The 18,732-nt window shown below is 37.4% G+C and overlaps 2 protein-coding genes and 2 long non-coding RNA genes across 5 annotated transcripts; all 4 read right to left on the bottom strand.

The window, feature by feature from the left end:
• Positions 1-405: 405 nt before the first annotated feature.
• LOC127255395 (uncharacterized) lies at positions 406-2,671 on the bottom strand. Its single transcript, XR_007839618.1, has 3 exons — positions 2,224-2,671; positions 1,009-1,064; positions 406-874 (listed from the first exon to the last, which is right to left on the bottom strand). It is a non-coding gene; the product is annotated as an uncharacterized LOC127255395 (long non-coding RNA).
• A 529-nt stretch (positions 2,672-3,200) lies between these two features.
• Positions 3,201-3,821, bottom strand: LOC127255843 (uncharacterized). The gene has a single exon (XM_051281593.1). The coding sequence runs from the start codon at positions 3,819-3,821 to the stop codon at positions 3,201-3,203; it is 621 nt and encodes a 206-aa protein (XP_051137550.1).
• A 2,346-nt stretch (positions 3,822-6,167) lies between these two features.
• On the bottom strand, positions 6,168-9,224 carry LOC127255394 (uncharacterized). 2 transcript variants are annotated; one of them, XR_007839617.1, is made up of 5 exons: positions 8,892-9,224; positions 8,677-8,752; positions 8,323-8,590; positions 7,721-7,984; positions 6,168-7,623 (listed from the first exon to the last, which is right to left on the bottom strand). It is a non-coding gene; the product is annotated as an uncharacterized LOC127255394 (long non-coding RNA). The 2 variants fall into 2 exon arrangements; XR_007839616.1 differs by having other exon boundaries at positions 6,170-7,623; positions 8,323-8,752.
• Positions 9,225-9,387: 163 nt separating this feature from the next.
• Positions 9,388-11,773, bottom strand: LOC127255842 (uncharacterized). Its single transcript, XM_051281592.1, has 5 exons — positions 11,270-11,773; positions 10,926-11,182; positions 10,707-10,826; positions 10,264-10,393; positions 9,388-10,164 (listed from the first exon to the last, which is right to left on the bottom strand). Exons 1-5 carry the CDS (start codon positions 11,771-11,773, stop codon positions 9,388-9,390), a joined length of 1,788 nt encoding a protein of 595 aa, XP_051137549.1.
• Between the last annotated feature and the right edge of the window lie 6,959 nt (positions 11,774-18,732).

The following is an 18,732-nucleotide window of genomic DNA, read 5'->3' as shown; positions in this document are numbered from 1 at the left end:
TTATATACATCAACAAAATGTAATCTTTTATTTTTTATTAAGTTTAATTTAGATATAAAAATACCTGTAAATTATTATTTTAAATTATATACATCGACAATGAAATCTTTATTTTTGATTAAGTTTGATTCTCTTTTTATTATTTTTTTCTTACTTTATTAGTTTCGTATATTTAGTTTACTTCATTTATTATGTAATTGGTTAATTCGATTCAAAACAATATATTTAATTTCAAAAGTATATACTTTCCATATTCTTATATTGTGCAACTACATAGTCGAACAGATATATTATGAATTGATCTTATCAATGTTAAGAAAATTTTAGGAAATCAAGAAGAGATAAACAAGGATATAGAACACAATAATTTGGTTACTCAGTTCGATAAGAATGATTTACGTCTGAAGGCGCTGTCAAATCAGGAATTTTACTATAGAATATAATATACAACACAAATGTTAAAGTGAGAATATATGAATATTTATAACTAAACCTATGCCAATAATATACAAATCATATATCTAGATCTAGGGTAATATCTAAATCATATTCAAATCATATTCCTAGATTTTAGGATATAATCAGGCTTCATATCCCAACAATCTCTCACTTGAAGGCTGATTGCATCTTCCACTTCAACATTTTACTTCATCCGCAATGACAGCGTCAAGCCTCGTTTTTCACTCATCGAGGCCAAATCAGGTTGAACACAATCTCAGCTCATCTAAGGTCACCGCGTTAGGTTGTTTCCAAGATTGCTCACAAATCGGCTCACTTGTAATATCCTCAATTGGCTCATACTAGAAATGCTACCGCCACACTGCATCATGAGGTCGTCACCTCCTACTTCGGGCCCCACAATATAGTGTTACGGCTAAAATTAACCATAAAAGCGCATTATTATATAAAAAAAATCTGATTTATGAATATTTACAAAACACACTCCTAAACAAGAGGTTTTTCCGGTTAAAAATTTACATATAATACAATAGATGTAAGTTCACTCACTCAGTCTGTCTTTCTATATCCCGAGACGTCCCCTGTCTCGGATGTGCCATGCATGCCTGAAACAAATATTTTCTTAAAAGCAGTCTAGAATTAAATCCATTTTAAGAACTACGTGAAATATGTCATTTCATACCTTTTTAAAATAAAGTTTAATTCCCGTTAATCATAAAATACGTGTCATGTCATGCCAATAGTGAAATGATGCAATACAGATATCAAACTCGACAACAATGCACATGCACATATATATACATCCGCCGAAGTGAGCAGCCGGAATAACCTCGGCTCCATAATAATAGGCTCACTGCCTCTGTCTAAGTGAGCAGCCGGAATACCCTCGGCCCCGCAGTAACAAACTCACTAGACCATCATCAATAAATAGCTGGAAAATCCTCGGCTCAAGGAAGGACCTGATAAACCCATAATAATATAACGGTCATCCGGTCACTCCCATATACCCATCATACAACTTCAACAATCAATACATGGATAGCCGAACGTTATCGCCATTAACCACAAGACGCCCCATAGTCTGTGATAGCGAAGATAGGACCCCCAGACTAGCCCTATCCCGTGTAATGTAGTAGAATCCGTGCAACCTGGAATCACCCAAGGGAAACCCGGAAACTCTACTCCTCCCGCGCCCTAACGGGATCACGTTTGGAGTTTGACATATGATCCTAAACTACCGGTAGACCTCACTAGTAGCTACTCCAATGAGTGGAACAACACCGAACACGAATGATTAGATCAAAATACGTCTCAACTACAATGGTCTAATCTCTGAATGACCGTGCGACTAAGTCACCCAGTTGTCCGACTATTATCGTCCACTATCGCCAAAGTGTTACGGTACATCGGGGTCGAATATTCTAACCCAAGATGATGCCCTCGCCTAGCACTACCGCACACGGCGACTAAACGATAGATCTATAAAATATATCCGATAAACCGTGCAATATGTGTGCAACATGCCAAATAAGTGAATTTACCAAAAAGAGCTGGTGAGACAGCTCATCTATTCTCATTTTCATAAATTCACCAACACGATCAAATACGTATATCAAATATCATAAACCGTGTGAAGTCTCCCACATGCATACGCACACATATATATATACATGCACTGAAAAAATGATTCACATAATATCATGTTAACATATTAATCAAAATCGCATGCAACATGCATACCTAATTTCTTAAAATTAGACTTACTTCCCTACTGCTTATCTCTTATCGACGCTCCTTAGCTTTCGCAATTTCACCCAGATCTTTTCCAACGTACACCTGCCCCATTATTTACTCAAATCAGCTGAGCTATATGCTTATTCATAGGAGCTACCTGCTTATTTAAAAGCTAATTTCTATAATTAGCTTGTTGGGTTTCAAACTTTTATATTTAGTAGACTACGACATTCTAGCTATAAAACTCTTATACCTCATAATATTTATACCGCCCGAATTATTAAATAAAAATACTTAAAGATATGAATAAACAGGCAGGTGCAGTACACTGCCATTTTCAATTCGGCTCGGATCGATACGAAATTCTCAAAATATAATGCTAGGACTACGAATAGGCTATTAGCTAAAGAAATTCGTCGATTAAATAGCCAAATAGCTAGTTATGATTTTTTGAAGAATTTCTGATTTAATATCCTCAATATCTAAATTCATATTAAAATCCATAATTAAATTCTACGTATAACAAGGAATACAATACCGAAGTCGAAAAATCAAAATCGAACGGCTAAATCTTTTTCTTTCTTCTTTTCTTCTTTCTCTCCTTCTTCCTCCTGGCGGACGTCTGCTTCTTCCTTCTAAGGTGGGTTTGGTTTGTTTATATATATGTATATATATAATTATATTATTATTATTATTATTATTATTATTATTATTATATCTTCATCATCATCATCTTCAATATTATTATTATATTATTATATATATTATATTTTATATTTATCCTTATCGATATTTATCTGTTTAAGAGTCTTTTTAATCATAATTAATATATAAAATAGGAATAAAATTTATTCCAGAATATTAATTTCTTGATCCCAAAATATTATAAAAATATTTATTTGCTATAATAATATTATTTTATACATTCTAAAATCAGGGCATTACAATCACTCCCCCTTAAAAGATTTCGTCCCCGAAATCTAAACTCAAACGCATAACAACACTACTTAGTTAAACAAATGTGGGTATGCTTTGAACATCTCTTGTTCTACTTCCCACGTGGCCTCTTCTGCTCCATGCCGGGACCACATTACCTTCACCATACGAATATTTCGGTTCCTCGTAGTTCGAACCTTTGTGTCCATGATCCAAAGAGGCATTTCCTCATACGAAAGATCCTCATTTAGCTGTAATTCATCGGGAGATAAAATATGAGAAGGATCTGAGACATACCTGTGAAGCTGTGATACATGGAACACATTATGAATTCGTTCCATGCAATTAGGAAGTGCTAACCGATAAGCCCAATCTCCAACTCGATCGAGGATTTCATAGGGTCCAACATAACGCGGACTCAATTTTCCTTTAATTCCAAATCTTCTAATACTTTTCATTGGAGATACTTTTACTAGGACGAAATCTCCACTTTGAAATTGACCTTCACGTCGGGCTTTATCAGCATAACTTTTTTGGCGATCTTGAGCTATCTTCATCTTCTCCCTTATAACTCGAATCTTATTTTTTGATTCTTCGATCATTTCTGGACTTAATATCAGTCGATCGCTCATGTCATCCCAACTTAAACGAGTCCTGCATCTTCGTCCATAAAGGGCTTCAAAAGGAGCCATTCCAATACTTGTTTGATAACTATTATTATATGAGAATTCCACTAAATTCAAGTGGTCCTCCCAACTTCCTTGAAATTCTATTGCACAAGCTCTTAGCATATCTTCCAGAATACGGATAGTTCACTCTGATTGACCATCAATCATTGGATGGAATGCAGTACTCATATGCAACTGAGTACCAAAGGCTTCTTGCAATTTTTGCCAAAATCGAGATTAAAAACGTGGATCACGATCCGATATGATTACCTCAGGAATACTGTGTCGTTTAACCACATGATGAACATATAATTTGGCCAACTTCTGCATACTCCAAGTCATACGTACTGGGATGAACACTGCTGACTTGGTCAATCTATCTATAATCACCCAAATTGCATCTGTTCCCGACTTCGCCCTTGAAAGTCTTGTCACAAAATCCATTGCAATAGAATCTCATTTCCAGAGCGGAACTTCTAAAGGTTGTAGCAACCCAATTGGTCTATGATGTTCTGTTTTCACCTTTTGGCAATTTAAACATTGTGCAACAAATTTGCCTACATCTTTCTTCATGCCCTTCTACCAAAAATGTTAACGTAAGTCTTGATACATTTTAATCCCTCCTGGATGCACTGAATATGGTGTATTATGAGCCTCACTCATAATTTGCTTCTTCAAATCGCTTCGGTCCTTTGGGATACACCACCTCCCATGGAATCAAAGTCTCCCATCTGAAGCAATATTAAAGTTTTGAGTCTGACCGCACTGAACTTTTATAGCCAGCTCGACCATCTTATTATCTTCCATTTGAGCTGCTCTAATATGATCATAAATTTCAGGCTCAACTTGCATCATTTGCAAATATCCCCGCGTCATGCCCCGTCCAAGTACTTCAACTTCCATCCGTGCTAAATCTTGACACAGTTTATCAGCAACTGACATAGAACTTAACTTATGCCTTGGTTTTCGACTCAAGGCATCAACTACAACATTTGCTTTGCCTTTATGATATACAATTTCGAGATCATAATCCTTCACCAATTCTAACCATCTTCTTTGTCTTAAATTTAATTCTCTTTGGGTGAAGATATATTTCAGACTCTGATGGTCAGTAAACATTCTACAATGGGCACCATAAAGATAGTGCCTCCAAATCTTCAAAGCAAACACAACTGCTGTGATAACTCTTGATTTTGCCATATTTTATAGCTTATATTTATTTAATTATTTATTTAATTATGTCAAATTTTGATATCATTTATGTTAATTTATTCTAATAATTGTATTAATTTCTTATTGTTTGTATAATATTAGTTTATTAGTTTTTAAGTGCAATTTATAATTATTTTGGTGTATAAATTAAATTAATTGATGTGTTTCTTGAATTATATTTTTTGGCATTATTTATGTGCTATTTACGTATTTAATTTTAACTGAATTAATTTTATTTTATAAGTATTATTTATTTAAAGAAATATTTATAAGATGTTCATTATTTATATAGGTGAAATAATGCTTGAAAACTGATGTGGAAGCCCAAAACTGGCCTTAAAAAGTGAAAAAATAGCTTCAGAAGCGAAAAAAACAGTCACCGGCGTGAAAGTCAACAAAAGTCAAAGGTCAACGCCAGAAAGTCAACGCTCGAAAGTCAAAGTCAACCGAGCACGGAAGATAAGCGACGGCCGCGCGGAAGACAAGCGGCGGCTGTATTTATGAGCGCGGAAGACAAGCGATGACCGCACGGAAGGCAAGCGACGGCCGCGCGGAAGACAAGCGATGACCGCACGGAAGGCAAGCGACGGCCGCGCGGAAGACAAGCGGCGGCTACATAGGAGTGCGCAAGCGCGGAAGGCAAGCGAGCGCGGAAGGCGAGCGGCGGCTGTATTTATGAAAGCGAAGCGGCGGCTAACACGGAATTCAAGCGGCGGCTGACACGAAAATATGAGCGGAGCGGAAAGCCATACGTGGAAGTGAGCGAAGCGGCGGCTGCATTAATTCTCGCTGCATTTATTGCCGCTGGTCAGCAGTGCGTTTACTGCGCCGCCACAATAATTCCTGCACAGAATTCTGCTGCATTTATGTCTCCTGCACCCTCAGCTTCTGCATTTACTACACTCTCCCAGCTCCCTTAATTAAAATCCTGCACTACTTTTTAGCCAATTTTTGGCTATTTTTGTGTAATTTTTATTCTAAAACCTTCTAGAAAATAGGTAGTTATTAGTAGTTATATTAGTAGCTATTTTTAGAGTTAGTTATTTATGGTTATTTTTAGAGGTAGTTAGTAGTTATTTTTAGAATTAGTTATTTATTGGCGGTTGTAACCGTCAAGCTTCTAGAAAGCTTTTCCCCTATAAATATCCCCTCTAATTGTACCATATATATATATATAGACCATAGATAGATATAGATACACCGTAGATATATATATACATATACACCATATATACACAATAATATACATTCCATTTTCTCCATTTTCTTTTCTTCCGTATTTTTATCTAGTTTAATAATACGAGATTTTCGGTTTTGTGTCGCGAGCAAACTGATTTTCTCCCCCTTTTTCTTTTAATTTCAGCATAGTATTTTAGCTAGTAAAATTCCTATCATATTTCTCCACCTCACCTTCACCCAAAAATTCCATGTTCGATTTGAATTGTTCAAGTTGGATTTCGACAAGGTTGCGGAAGGGCGACAGAAGAATCGACTATTTCAGCCCTGTTATGCGCCAAAAGCGGTTTCCGGGTAGTTCAACGTAGCTAAGTACGCGGGAGCCTTGTCGACCTGCTTAGTTGCTGTTCTGAATTCGATTTTGATTAAAGAGAGGTAATAAAAGGGGTAGAGCCACTAGCGGAACGGTTGGAAGAATAATTCATGGGGCATAGGCGGGGGTCTATTGGGTCACAGAGATTCCTAGTGACAGTAGGGTTTCTTGCTTATAATGTTCTTCGCCGGGTGTCGCTGAAGCCTCGTTGTAAATCCCCCAAGATCAAGTACCAACCGAGTCGATAATCAGCTTAAGCGAGCAAATGCGATCACATTCATTTCTCCGAGCCGCCCCGCAATTATACATATATTTTTCGCTATCACGCTATCGTCATCCCGCTCATTTCATCCATGGAAATCTAGCCATTAAGGAACGCAAAAGTCAGACACAAACGCCTCGCTTCATCCTTTTCGAGATACGTATATTTTATCGCTTTTTAGTTAGATTTAATTCCTGCAATTGATCTTTTCAGTTTCTTCGATTGCATTAACTCATTGCACTTTTTCTAATTAAATATAGGATATTCGCATATTCCCTGAGTTCGACCCGGACACTCACCGGTTAAAGAGATTTTTTATTTTTGACGAACTTTTTGGAGTTACTACACGAACACGCACGACACTATTTTCATATATCATTTTTTTGTATCTTAAAAGATATTTTAAAAACTCTCCAAAAATAATTCGATCATGCTGCCATCTCCAAGTCATGTGTAGGATAATTCTCTTAGTGAGGTTTTAGTTGTCGTGACGCATAAGCAATAACTCTTTGATTCTGCATTAAGACGCATCCCAATCCCCTTTTCGAAGCATCACTATAAACTTCAAAATCCTCACCCTCTATTGGTAAAGCCATGACTGGTGCTGAAGTTAATCGATGTTTCAATTCTAAGAAAGAGGACTCACACTCACGATCCCAATTAATCATTGTGTTTTTCTTCAGCAAATTAGTTAATGGCTCTGCAACCTTCGAAAAATCAAGAACGAATCTTCGGTAATATCCTGCCAAACCCAAAAAGCTTCTTACTTATGCTTCTAAACATGTTAAACCTGCCGGCTGCTTCTGCAATTATTCATCCGAAATGCAAAAATATAAATAAAAACTTCTCTGAGATTCAAAGAATGTTAATTTCAAGTACGAAATCCGAAGCAAGTTTAACCTTTACGGGTGACGACAGTGGAACAGAAACAAGAACAAGATCCATAGGACTTTTGCTATCTCTTGGAGTTGCTGATTTCGATTTCGGAGAATGGGGGCCGGATGAAGCTTGATAGGACAGTGCATCCATTTCTTGGGCGGTCCTTAGTCGTGTCGTCGGAAGATATCGCATGAAAGCAGTTCGGTAAAGAGATAAAAGATACTGTTCCAAATGCATGATTTCAACCTCGAGCACGGCAATTTCTTCCATCAGTTCGACTGACGACTACTTGCCAACAAATTCAGATATTCAATCAAGATCTCTCAAGAAACGAATATTCAAACAAACTCTATTTACATAGACATTTTTTGAACTTTTGACGCCATTAATTTAACAGTAACATTTAAAAAAAAATTCGCATCAAATGCTATCTTTTATTTTCTCACAAAATATCGTATCAAAAAGAACATTTTATCGTTCCCAAAATTTTCTACAACTTCAAAACTTCTATTCAAACAGAACCTTAGTATCTAAAACATTTTGCGTGTTTGCAAGGTCACTATACACAAAATTTGATCGTCAAACGGATTGCATAAATACCAAGAAACAAAATTGGCGAATACCTTGTGTGTTGTCAAGACATTTGAATTAAAAACACCACTTGACTCTAAGACATGTTCGTTCCAGCTGCCGGATGTCCTATCGCAGATAATGTTCAAATGTTCGGCGTGCGCCAAGTAGAGTTACCTTTAGTTAAGCAAATTTCTAGCAGCAACGCTTAAAGATGTAAATATTCATAAGAACACCAAGAAGAAAGCTACTGCTCGAAAATCTTCGACAAAATTCAATGAAAGCTCTGATATAATTGAGAGCTTTTTCACCATTTACCCGCTGTAGTTTCACACAATTACCATTTGTTTACAGTAAATTCCAAATGAAAGTGAAAAATTAAGAACACAGAATGCAAAGCTACTCACAGTATCAGAATCTGTAAAACTTAATGGCCTCGGTGACGCATTGAGCACATCCTTGCGAATTACAGTGTTCGAAGAACTGAAAATCAGCAATAACTACTCATCTTCCACAAATTCAGATTGAGATTATAGTAATCACATATGAACAAACAAACAAACAAACAAAATAAAAATAAATCAGAAAATGCAAAACCTAAATTAGAGTAATCATCTTCTACCTGTCGCCTTCCCACTCCGCCGGAGGCGGAGGCGTCGACGCTATCGGCGAGGCGGCGCCCTAATTACCGAAACCCCCAACGCTACAATCGCACGCCACCACCGAAAGCAGACGGAAGATCTTAAAGCAGTCTACGAACCCAACATTGGGGAAAAAACCTGAAAAATTGAATCGAAATCGGAGGGGAGTGTACTTATAGCAGGAGGAAGCAGTGATCGTCTAGGCAAACAAAATTGGTTCAACCGAAGCGGAATTAGGTCACTTGCAACAATTAAACGACACCCCACCCTAATCGTTGAATAAATTACATTATTGTGCTGTGGGTCACCCCGCCTGGCGCAATAAATGATCACAGATTCAGTGCAATAAAAAATAGGGAAATCTGAACCTCCATTTTTTAAAAACATGGAAAAAAGCTCGAGCAGTGGAACTTGCCGGCTGCTTCTGATTGGTAGGTCTTTGCCAATCCGAGATTGCCGCAACTTTAGAAAGATCTACTAAGATACCTTACCAGAAAATACATGCCCCAAGAAAGCAACCTTTTTCAACCAAAACTCACACTTGGATAACTTGGCATATAACTTCCTCGCATGCAGTGTATTTAGGGTAACATGCAAATGTTTTGCATGTGTCTTTTTATCTGGAGAATATACCAAGATATCATCGATAAATATCACCACAAACTGATCAACGTATGGTTGAAAAATTCGATTCATCAATTCCATAAACACAGCCGGGGCGTTGGTCAAGCCAAAGGACATAACCGTAAATTCATAATGGCCATATCTAGTACGAAAAGTTGTCTTAGGAATATCATACTCTGCAACCCTTAGTTGATAATATCCAGACCTCAAGTCAATCTTGGAGAATATACTTGCACCTCTCAGTTGATCAAATAGATCATCAATTCTCGGAAGAGGATATTTGTTCTTTACCGTTACTTTATTCAGCCCACGGTAGTCAATACACAACCTCAAGCTTCCATCTTTCTTTTTCACAAATAAAACTGGAGCACCCCAAGGCGACGTACTAGGACGAATGTAACCTTTATCCAGTAATTCCTGTAGTTCTAACGGTGCCATGCGATGTGGGGCTCTTGATACTGGCTCGGCGCTTGACACAATATCAATAGTAAAATCCATCTCACGAGCTGGTGGCATACCAGGAATATCATCAGGAAATACATCAGGAAAATCACGAACCACAAGAATATTTTGCAATCGCTGCTCCCCTTGCTTCAAATCTCTTACCTCACACAGATACACCGGATACCCCTTACGAATAAGTGATTGAAATCATAGGGATGAAATTACCTTCATAGAAGGTTGTCTTGCAGATCCTGCATAATTCACTTGTTCACCCATCGCACCAACCAACGAAATTGATCTTTTTCGACAATCAAATTGAGCTTGATATGCCATTAACCAATCCATCCCAAGTATCACATCGAACTCGGATAACTTCATACTCAACAAGTTAGTAGCAAAATCAACTCCCCCAATACTAATCGGAATTTGCATATAGAGTTCTCGGCACTCTAGTACTTCTCCTGATGGAAGTAAAACTTCCACTACCGTTTTCTACCGATGAATTCAGACACAATCTTTTAACCAAATGTTTAGATATGAACGAGAATGTTGCACCCGAATCAAATAACACAAGAGCTGACAAACCACAAACAAGAAATCTACCCGTTAGAACCTCACCTGGGTGATGATCAGCCTCTGTTTGGGTAACAACATTTATTCTGCCACACTAGTCAGGTCCTCTGCCTGGCTGCCTAGATGACGGACGTGACTGACTTCGACCACCTCACCATGATGGTCCTAATCCTCTCCCCTGTGACTGTGAAGACGGCTGCTGCCATGGCCTAAATCTCGGTTCTGGAAACTCCTTTGCAGTTACCGCACTTGGGCATAGGCTGGTAATATGACCACTACCACCACACTTAAAACATATTAATAGAACTTTATCACAACGGGTACCTGAATGACTTGTTCCACAACGTCGACAAACAACCCCCGATTGTTGAAACCTCTCTTGACTTGGTTCTTTAATCAAAATCCCCTTATACGATGGCCCAGACCTGAATATTTGCCACCATTTATTTTTACCCTTTGGTTCGTCCTCCACCTTAGCTTTTCCTTTATCTCGAAACTGATGTTGATACCCCATTTCCTTCTCAATGCCCTTCTGTCTGACTTCCTGCTTCTGATAGAATCGAGCAGCACGCTCGTAAGCCTCATACAACGAATTGTTATCCAACACAACTAAAGCTTCTTGAATCCTCTGCTACAACCCATCTACAAAATGATCAACTCTATCTCACTCACAGGAAAAGTAGTCAGGAACATACATCTCCAGCTCATTGAACTTTACAAAATAGTCCTCGACTAACATCGAACCCTGCTTCAAGTCCAGCAGCTCTTGCTTCTTTGCTTTTCGAACATGTGACGGTATAAACCTAGCTTTTAATTTTGCTTTGAACTCATCCCAAGTCATATCCACTTGGTCCACTCCCGCAGCTTCCTCACCTAACCACCACCGATTTGCTCGACCTTCCAAGAAATAAGCCCCTATATTGGCTCGTTGACCTGGTGGAACCTGAACAACACGAAATATCTTTTCCATCTTCTCAACGCAGAACTCAAGAACTCCAGGCTCTACGCAACCAGAATATGTTGGCGGGTTATGCCGCATCACAACATCAATAAAACTCCTATGTTGAGGCATCATTGCAGCCATAAACTGCCGGAAGAAATCCTGACTAGGTGCCTCTATTGGTACATGCTCTGGCACAGGATATCGTGACTCATCAGATGAAGGATCTAGCTCTGGGCCTCGAATAGCCCTATGTAAACCATCACTTCGAGAATTCGACATACTGCCCCCTGACTTCCCTGATTCAATATCAACTCAGCAACACAACTAAACCAGGTATAACATTAAAACATAAACCACATTAACATGAATGCACCCACAAAATCCAAACCTCGCCAAACCAATTCAATATCATCATTAATTTCAAAACCTTTTTAATCGAAGGAGCCAAAATCTACCAAACCTATGCTCTGATATCAACTTGTAACATCCCCAGTTGGCTCACATTGGAAATGCTATCGCCACACTGCATCATGAGGTCGTATCCTCCTACTTCGAGCCCCATAATACAGTGTTAAGACTAAAATTAGCCATAAAAGCGCATTATTATATAAAAAAAATCTGATTTATGAATATTTACAAAACACACTCCTAAACAAGAGGTTTTTTCGGTTTAAAATTTACATATAATACAATAGATGTAAGTTCACTCACTCAGCCCGTCTTTCTATATCCCGAGACGTCCCCTGTCTCGGATGTGCCATGCATACTTGAAACAAATATTTTCTTAAAAGCAATCTAGAATTAAATCCATTTTAAGAACTACGTGAAATATGTCATTTCATACCTTTTTAAAATAAAGTTTAATTCCCGTTAATCATAAAATACGTGTCATGTCATGCCAATAGTGAAATGATGCAATACAGATATCAAACTTGACAACAATATGTGTGCAACATGCCAAATAAGTGAATTTACCGAAAAGAGCTGGTGAGACAGCTCACCTATCCTCCTTTTCATAAATTCACCAATGCGATCAAATACGTATATCAAATATCATAAACCGTGTGAAGTCTCCCACATGCATACGCACACACATATATATATAAATATATACATGCACTGACAAAATGATTCACATAATATCACGTTAACATATTAATCAAAATCGCATGCAACATGCATACCTAATTTCTTAAAATTATATTTAATTCCCTACTGCTTACCCCTTATCGACACTCCTTAGCTTTCGAAATTTCACCCAAATCTTTTCCAACGTACACCTGCCCCATTATTTACTTAAATCAGCTGAGCTATATGCTTATTCATAGGAGCTACTTGCTTATTCAAAGCTAATTTCTATAATTAGCTCGCTGGGTTTCAAAATTTTATATTTAGTAGACTACGATATTCTAGCTATAAAACTCTTATACCTCATAATATTTATACTACCCGATTATTAAATAAAAATACTTAAAAATATGAATAAACAGGCAGGTGCAGTACACTGCCATTTTCAATTCGGCTCTAATCGATACGAAATTCTCAAAATGTAATGCTAGGACTACGAATAGGCTATTAACTAAAGAAATTCGTCGATTAAATAGCCAAATAGCCAGTTATGAATTTTTTAAGAATTTCTAATTTAATATCCTCAATATCTAAATTCATATTAAAATCCATAATTAAATTCTACGTATAACAAGGAATACAATACCGAAGTCGGAATCGAAATCGGACGGCAAAATCTTTTTCTTTCTTCTTTTCTTTCTTTCTCTCCTTCTTCCTCCTGGCGGACGTCTGCTTCTTCCTTCTAAGGTGGGTTTGGTTTGTTTATATATATGTATATATATAATTATATTATTATTATTATTATTATTATTATTATTATATTTTCATCATCATCATCTTCAATATTATTATTATATTATTATATATATTATATTTTATATTTATCCTTATCGATATTTATCTGTTTAAGAGTCTTTTCAATCATAATTAATATATAAAATAGGAATAAAATTTATTTCAGAATATTAATTTCTTGATCCCAAAATATTATAAAAATATTTATTTGCTATAATAATATTATTTTATACATTCTAAAATCAAGGCATTACATCACTACTTCCACTGCACGTGCTTTTCACCTCCCAAAGGTATCAAAAACATTATACGCTTAAGGAAATATATTAAAGTTTAGCTGATGTTTACTACCTTCTACCATGCATAGTTGATTTTTGGACCTTCGTCCACTTGATGCATTATAAGGATGAGACTTTTATCGAGCATCCATGACTTTTTATTTGATAATATCCGAACTTATGATTACATGTACTCTCTAGTTTTGAGATGCATTGCGAATTTTTAATACATGTAAAGACTTCTTTAAATTACATATTTTTGAAATACTTGTGGGTGTTGAAAAATATATTTTAAGACTTCCGCAAATAAAAAAATCTTTTACACTTATTGGAATTATATTTTAGTCTTAGCATTGGGACACATCATATTTTTGTGTGATCTTGTTCTGGTGTTGGATGAAAAATATATGTATCACACAATAAATCCTAAACCGAAGGTAAAGATATGCTCACAGAAGTAGAATCCAAACCAAATAATCCACACAATTAGACAAACCGAGCATCAACAAAAGAACATGATGCACAAGAATAAAAAAAGTACAAATGTTGATCGTTGATATATAAGGAGCATACTGTCATGACATCGTTGTGCCCCTTCGCCTCAGACATGGAAAGAACTATCAGACACCCCCCCGCATGTTATGGGTATCCTTGTCTAGTAGGTATATATTGTTGTTGTGACTAGACCCCTAGGTGATGTCCCCCCGCATTGCCACCCTCATAAATCCTCGAGGTGGTGCACTTGTTCCTCAGGTGACCTAGTTGTCCACAATTGTAACAAACTCTAGGCTTTCCATGAAAAAATAGCATGGATGATTCTTCTAGGATTTCAAGGATTGACCTATTATCCCGAGCCTTCTCCCAATGAGTCCACTCGGCCCTCTCCCATAAGTTCTCAGTCCTACCTCTTTTTGAAAAGAGGATCGCTACTTCTTCCCCACAGGTTTGAAACTCATCTTAAATCCATATATTTTGTTTTCTATCATCCTCTCTTTGTCTCTTAGAGTCTTCTCCATATATGTGGCTTGATTGTAGGACTCGGCAAGAGTAGGTGCTCGACCACTAGGAAAGGCAACACGGATATCTTCATTACGACCATCCTCAAACTTCTTAACTTGCTTAGGGTCATACCTTAGGATGTTCGGCTCAAACCTCATCAATTCACGAAACATGCCATAATACTCAGTCATAGTGCGACTTTCTTGGACCAACCGCTAAAATTCAAACCTTCTCTTAAAATAGAGAAAGTTCGAATAAAATATCTTTGTCATATCTACCTTAAGGTACTCCTAACTATAGTGTTCCAATGCCTCCCCCTTAGGGTAGGTGGCACACCACCAATCATCAGAAACCTCAACTAAGAACTGAGCCGCCACACCCACCTTATGAAGCTCGGGGCAACAAGTGGCATGGAACATCTTGTCAAAGAAGAAGAACCATGCCTCCAAGACTGTAGAGTCCTCCTTGCCCACTCATTTTGGAAGCTACTTGTGAGCATTGTCTGAAATATCCTCATGATAAGCCTTAAAGTTCTGCTCATGACTGACTGTCGTAGTAGCTACTTGTGTCTATTACTGGCTCAACCACTGTCTCAGTAGTGCATTTTGCTCACACAAGAGGTCCTACTACTCCTTTTAACGTGTCATTTTCTGTTATAATGTCTCCTATATCATCCTTTGTCACAAGGGCAACTCTTCAATAGTCAGGGGTACTCTCTCCCCAGTTGACATCTTAAAGGGAGCCCCGGTCGCTACCTGTGATGGTGGTGGTAAAGGGACCTCATTCCTAGCCACGTGGTATGACTTTAACCTTTCGATCAGATCGCTCAACCCCTTAGTCTATAAGGTAAAGCTAGTCCCAAAGCCAATCCCTGGGCCGCTTATGGAACTTCCGCCACGGCCTCTACTATATGTACAATCAATACCACGTGGTGCCCTCTCAACCTCTAAAATAGAGAAAGATCCAACTCATAAGCAAGTATGAGTACATCCAATTATTAAAAGAGAGGCCTAAGGAATCTACATATCGTAACATACCATTACATGATAGTGTATAGGGGCACATAGGTTAGTAGGATCTAGTTAGACTACGCATAGAAGTCGGCCAGTTAGCCATTGCATAACATGATATGTAATGCACCCCGAGCCCCAAAATAAATTTCATGATGCATGGTATTCTTAAAAAAAGGGTGTGGTTTCTTAAGTAAAATGCTCTGATACCAATAGATGTAATACCCCAAATAATAACTTTGAAGTATCACACGCCAACCAACACTAGAACAACGTTACACAAAAATATGACGTCATAATAATGGCAGGTGTAAAACAAAAAATTCTTTGCGGAAGTCTTAAAATATATTTTCCAACACCCATTAGTATTTCAAAAATATATAGTCGTAAAAAGTCTTTACATGTATTAAAAACTCTCAATGCATCTCAAAAGTAGAGAATATGTCTAATCATAAGTTCGGACATTATCTCATAAAAAGTTATGCATGCTCGATAAAGGTTCATCCCTATGATGCATCAAGTGAACGAAGGTCCAAAAATCACTTTGCATGGAAGAAAATAGTAAATATAAGCTAAAGCTGAGTAAGAGAATAAATATCCAATGTACAAAATAATTTACCAACAATAATGATAGTCAAGAAACAACTACAACTAGCCCAAATTCATGGCTCACTCAATACATCAACCGATTTTCCAAACAACGACTAAGTATAGCCAAACTATGCCTCACAAAATTTAGTAATCGATTTCCCAATTAAAGGCTAAGTTTTTATAAATTCACGGCTTAGAAAATTTATCAATCGACTTGTCAATCAATGGCTAAGTCTAGCGAAATCTACGACTTACAGAATTTATCAATCGAAAGTAATAATCGAATTGCCAATCAATGGCCAAAGTCTAAGTCAAATCCATGGCAAACACAAATTATTAATCATCAATGGTTAATTTTGGACAAATCAAAAACTTACAAAACTTAAAAATTATTAATCTCATATCATAGTAAGTTCACCAAATATCACATACGAAGATATAATCATAATTGTCTATTTAATTAAGATACTTAGTTAGATGGTCAATCTATTTCAAGCGCCCGTAATTTAACCTTTTACCTTATTTAGAGAAAACTAACCAACTCAACTATCACTAACTAGTGAAACTTAGATCAATCAGACTTCACCTAACCACCACGCACAATTAATCAACTTACTCAAAATTTTCATAGATCTTATAAATTTCACCATAAATTCATCGTTAGTCCAAACATTATGAAAATAATATCAAATCAAAGCTACCATTCCAAAATTTCATTTCAAAGATCAAAATTTCGATTACTAATTTGAGTTACATCTATAATATCATCTTAACTCGAATATTTTGTTCAATTGAAGGAAAAAAATAGTTTTATTGTAAAAATCAATAAAAATCCATTTTATACTTGTTGAAACGTGACTTGGATTTAGCGGTCTACCCGACCCTAAACCAGAGCGAAAGGGCTGTTTCAATTGGCAGGGTTCCTTTTGGGCTTATCCTAATTAATAACAAATTGGCTTAGGGTTTAGGGTGTTTTGGGGTGCTTATAAAGAGACAACTATGGTTCTTAGTCGGATGACATATTGTAAATCTCTGAATCAGTATAATAAAATCTCTCCGGTTCCTGTCCGTGGACGTAAGTTGACACACCGTCACCGAACCACGTAAAACCTTTGTGTTCTTTATTTGCTTTCTTTCTCGTTTTCTCATAACAAGTGGTATCAGAGCCATATCTCATTGATTGAAGATGTCCTCGTATAAGTTTGATCTTGAGAAGTTTAATGGGTCGAATGACTTCACGCTCTAGAAGGTTAAGATGAGGGCACTTCTGGTTCAACAAGGATGTGCGGCTGCGTTGGAGGGAGAAGACAAGTTTCCTAAGACACGAAGGATGAGGTAAATAAGGAGATTTTGGCAAGGGCTCATTCCGCGATCTTGCTGTCAGTTACTGATGAGGTGTTATGGGAGGTTGTAGATCAGACAACGGCTTTTGGGTTATGGAATAAACTGTGTGAGAAGTACCAAAACAACTCTCTCACGAACAGGCTATATCAGAAGCAACGTCTTTACACCCTCCGGATGTCCGAAAGTACTCAGGTAAAGGATCATCTTGATACCTTTAACCGTATCATTCTTGATCTTCAAGGAGTTGAGGTTAAAGTAGATGATGAAGATCAAGCCCTAATTTTATTGTGTTCACTACCTGGTTCATATGAGAATTTTGTAGATACTATGCTATATGGTAGAACTACAATTTCTGTTAATGATGTGAAAGATGCCCTTATGTCCAAAGAATTAAAAAGAAAGGTTTCTCTAGAAGAGGGTTCTGGTTCAGGTCTGTTTGCAGGTAGGGGAAGACCACAGGAGAGGGGTAACGGGAATGGGAGGTCGCGTTTAAAATCAAAATCCTCTAGCAAAGTTAAGTGTTATCTTTGCAAGGAGAAAGGGCACGTTAGAAGGGATTGTCCACAAAAGAAGGGAAATACAAAAGTTGATTCTAGTAACAGTGGCAGCAGTGCTGCTGTGATACAAGACAGTTCTGATGATGGGGACTTTGGTGAAGTTCTGACAGCGTGTAGTGCTAGTACTGCTGATTCCTGGATTATGGATACCGGTGCTTCTCACCATATGACGTTCTCTCGTGATCTACTCACTTCTTTTAAGGAGTGGAATGGAACGGTGAAGTTAGGTGATGATGGGGTTCGAGCCATAAAAGGCATTGGGATAGTGCAGATAAAATTGCATGATGGTACTGTCAGGAAATTTAATTGTTGGTATGTTCCTGAACTCAGAAAGAATTTGATTTCTCTTGGCACCTTAGCCAAGAATGGTTTAAAATATCATGGTGAAGGTGAGTGGCTGAAAGTCCTGAAAAGTGCTCTGGTAATGATGAAAGGAAAACTGCAGCAAGGAATTTATTTTCTACAGGACAGTTCAGTGATGGGAACGACGGCGGTATCCCAGTCCTTGGATAAACATGATGACAGGACAAATTTGTGGCACCGGCGATTAGGACATGAGTGAGCTAGGGTTGTCTGTGTTGAGCAAGCAGGGTTTA

The sequence above is a fragment of the Andrographis paniculata genome, unplaced genomic scaffold, assembly GCF_009805555.1.
Source record: "Andrographis paniculata isolate CXL003 unplaced genomic scaffold, ASM980555v1 Contig54END, whole genome shotgun sequence".
Taxonomy (NCBI): domain Eukaryota; kingdom Viridiplantae; phylum Streptophyta; class Magnoliopsida; order Lamiales; family Acanthaceae; genus Andrographis; species Andrographis paniculata.
The sequence above is the reverse complement of the archived record's forward strand: the minus strand, read 5'-3'. Positions and strand labels throughout refer to the sequence as shown.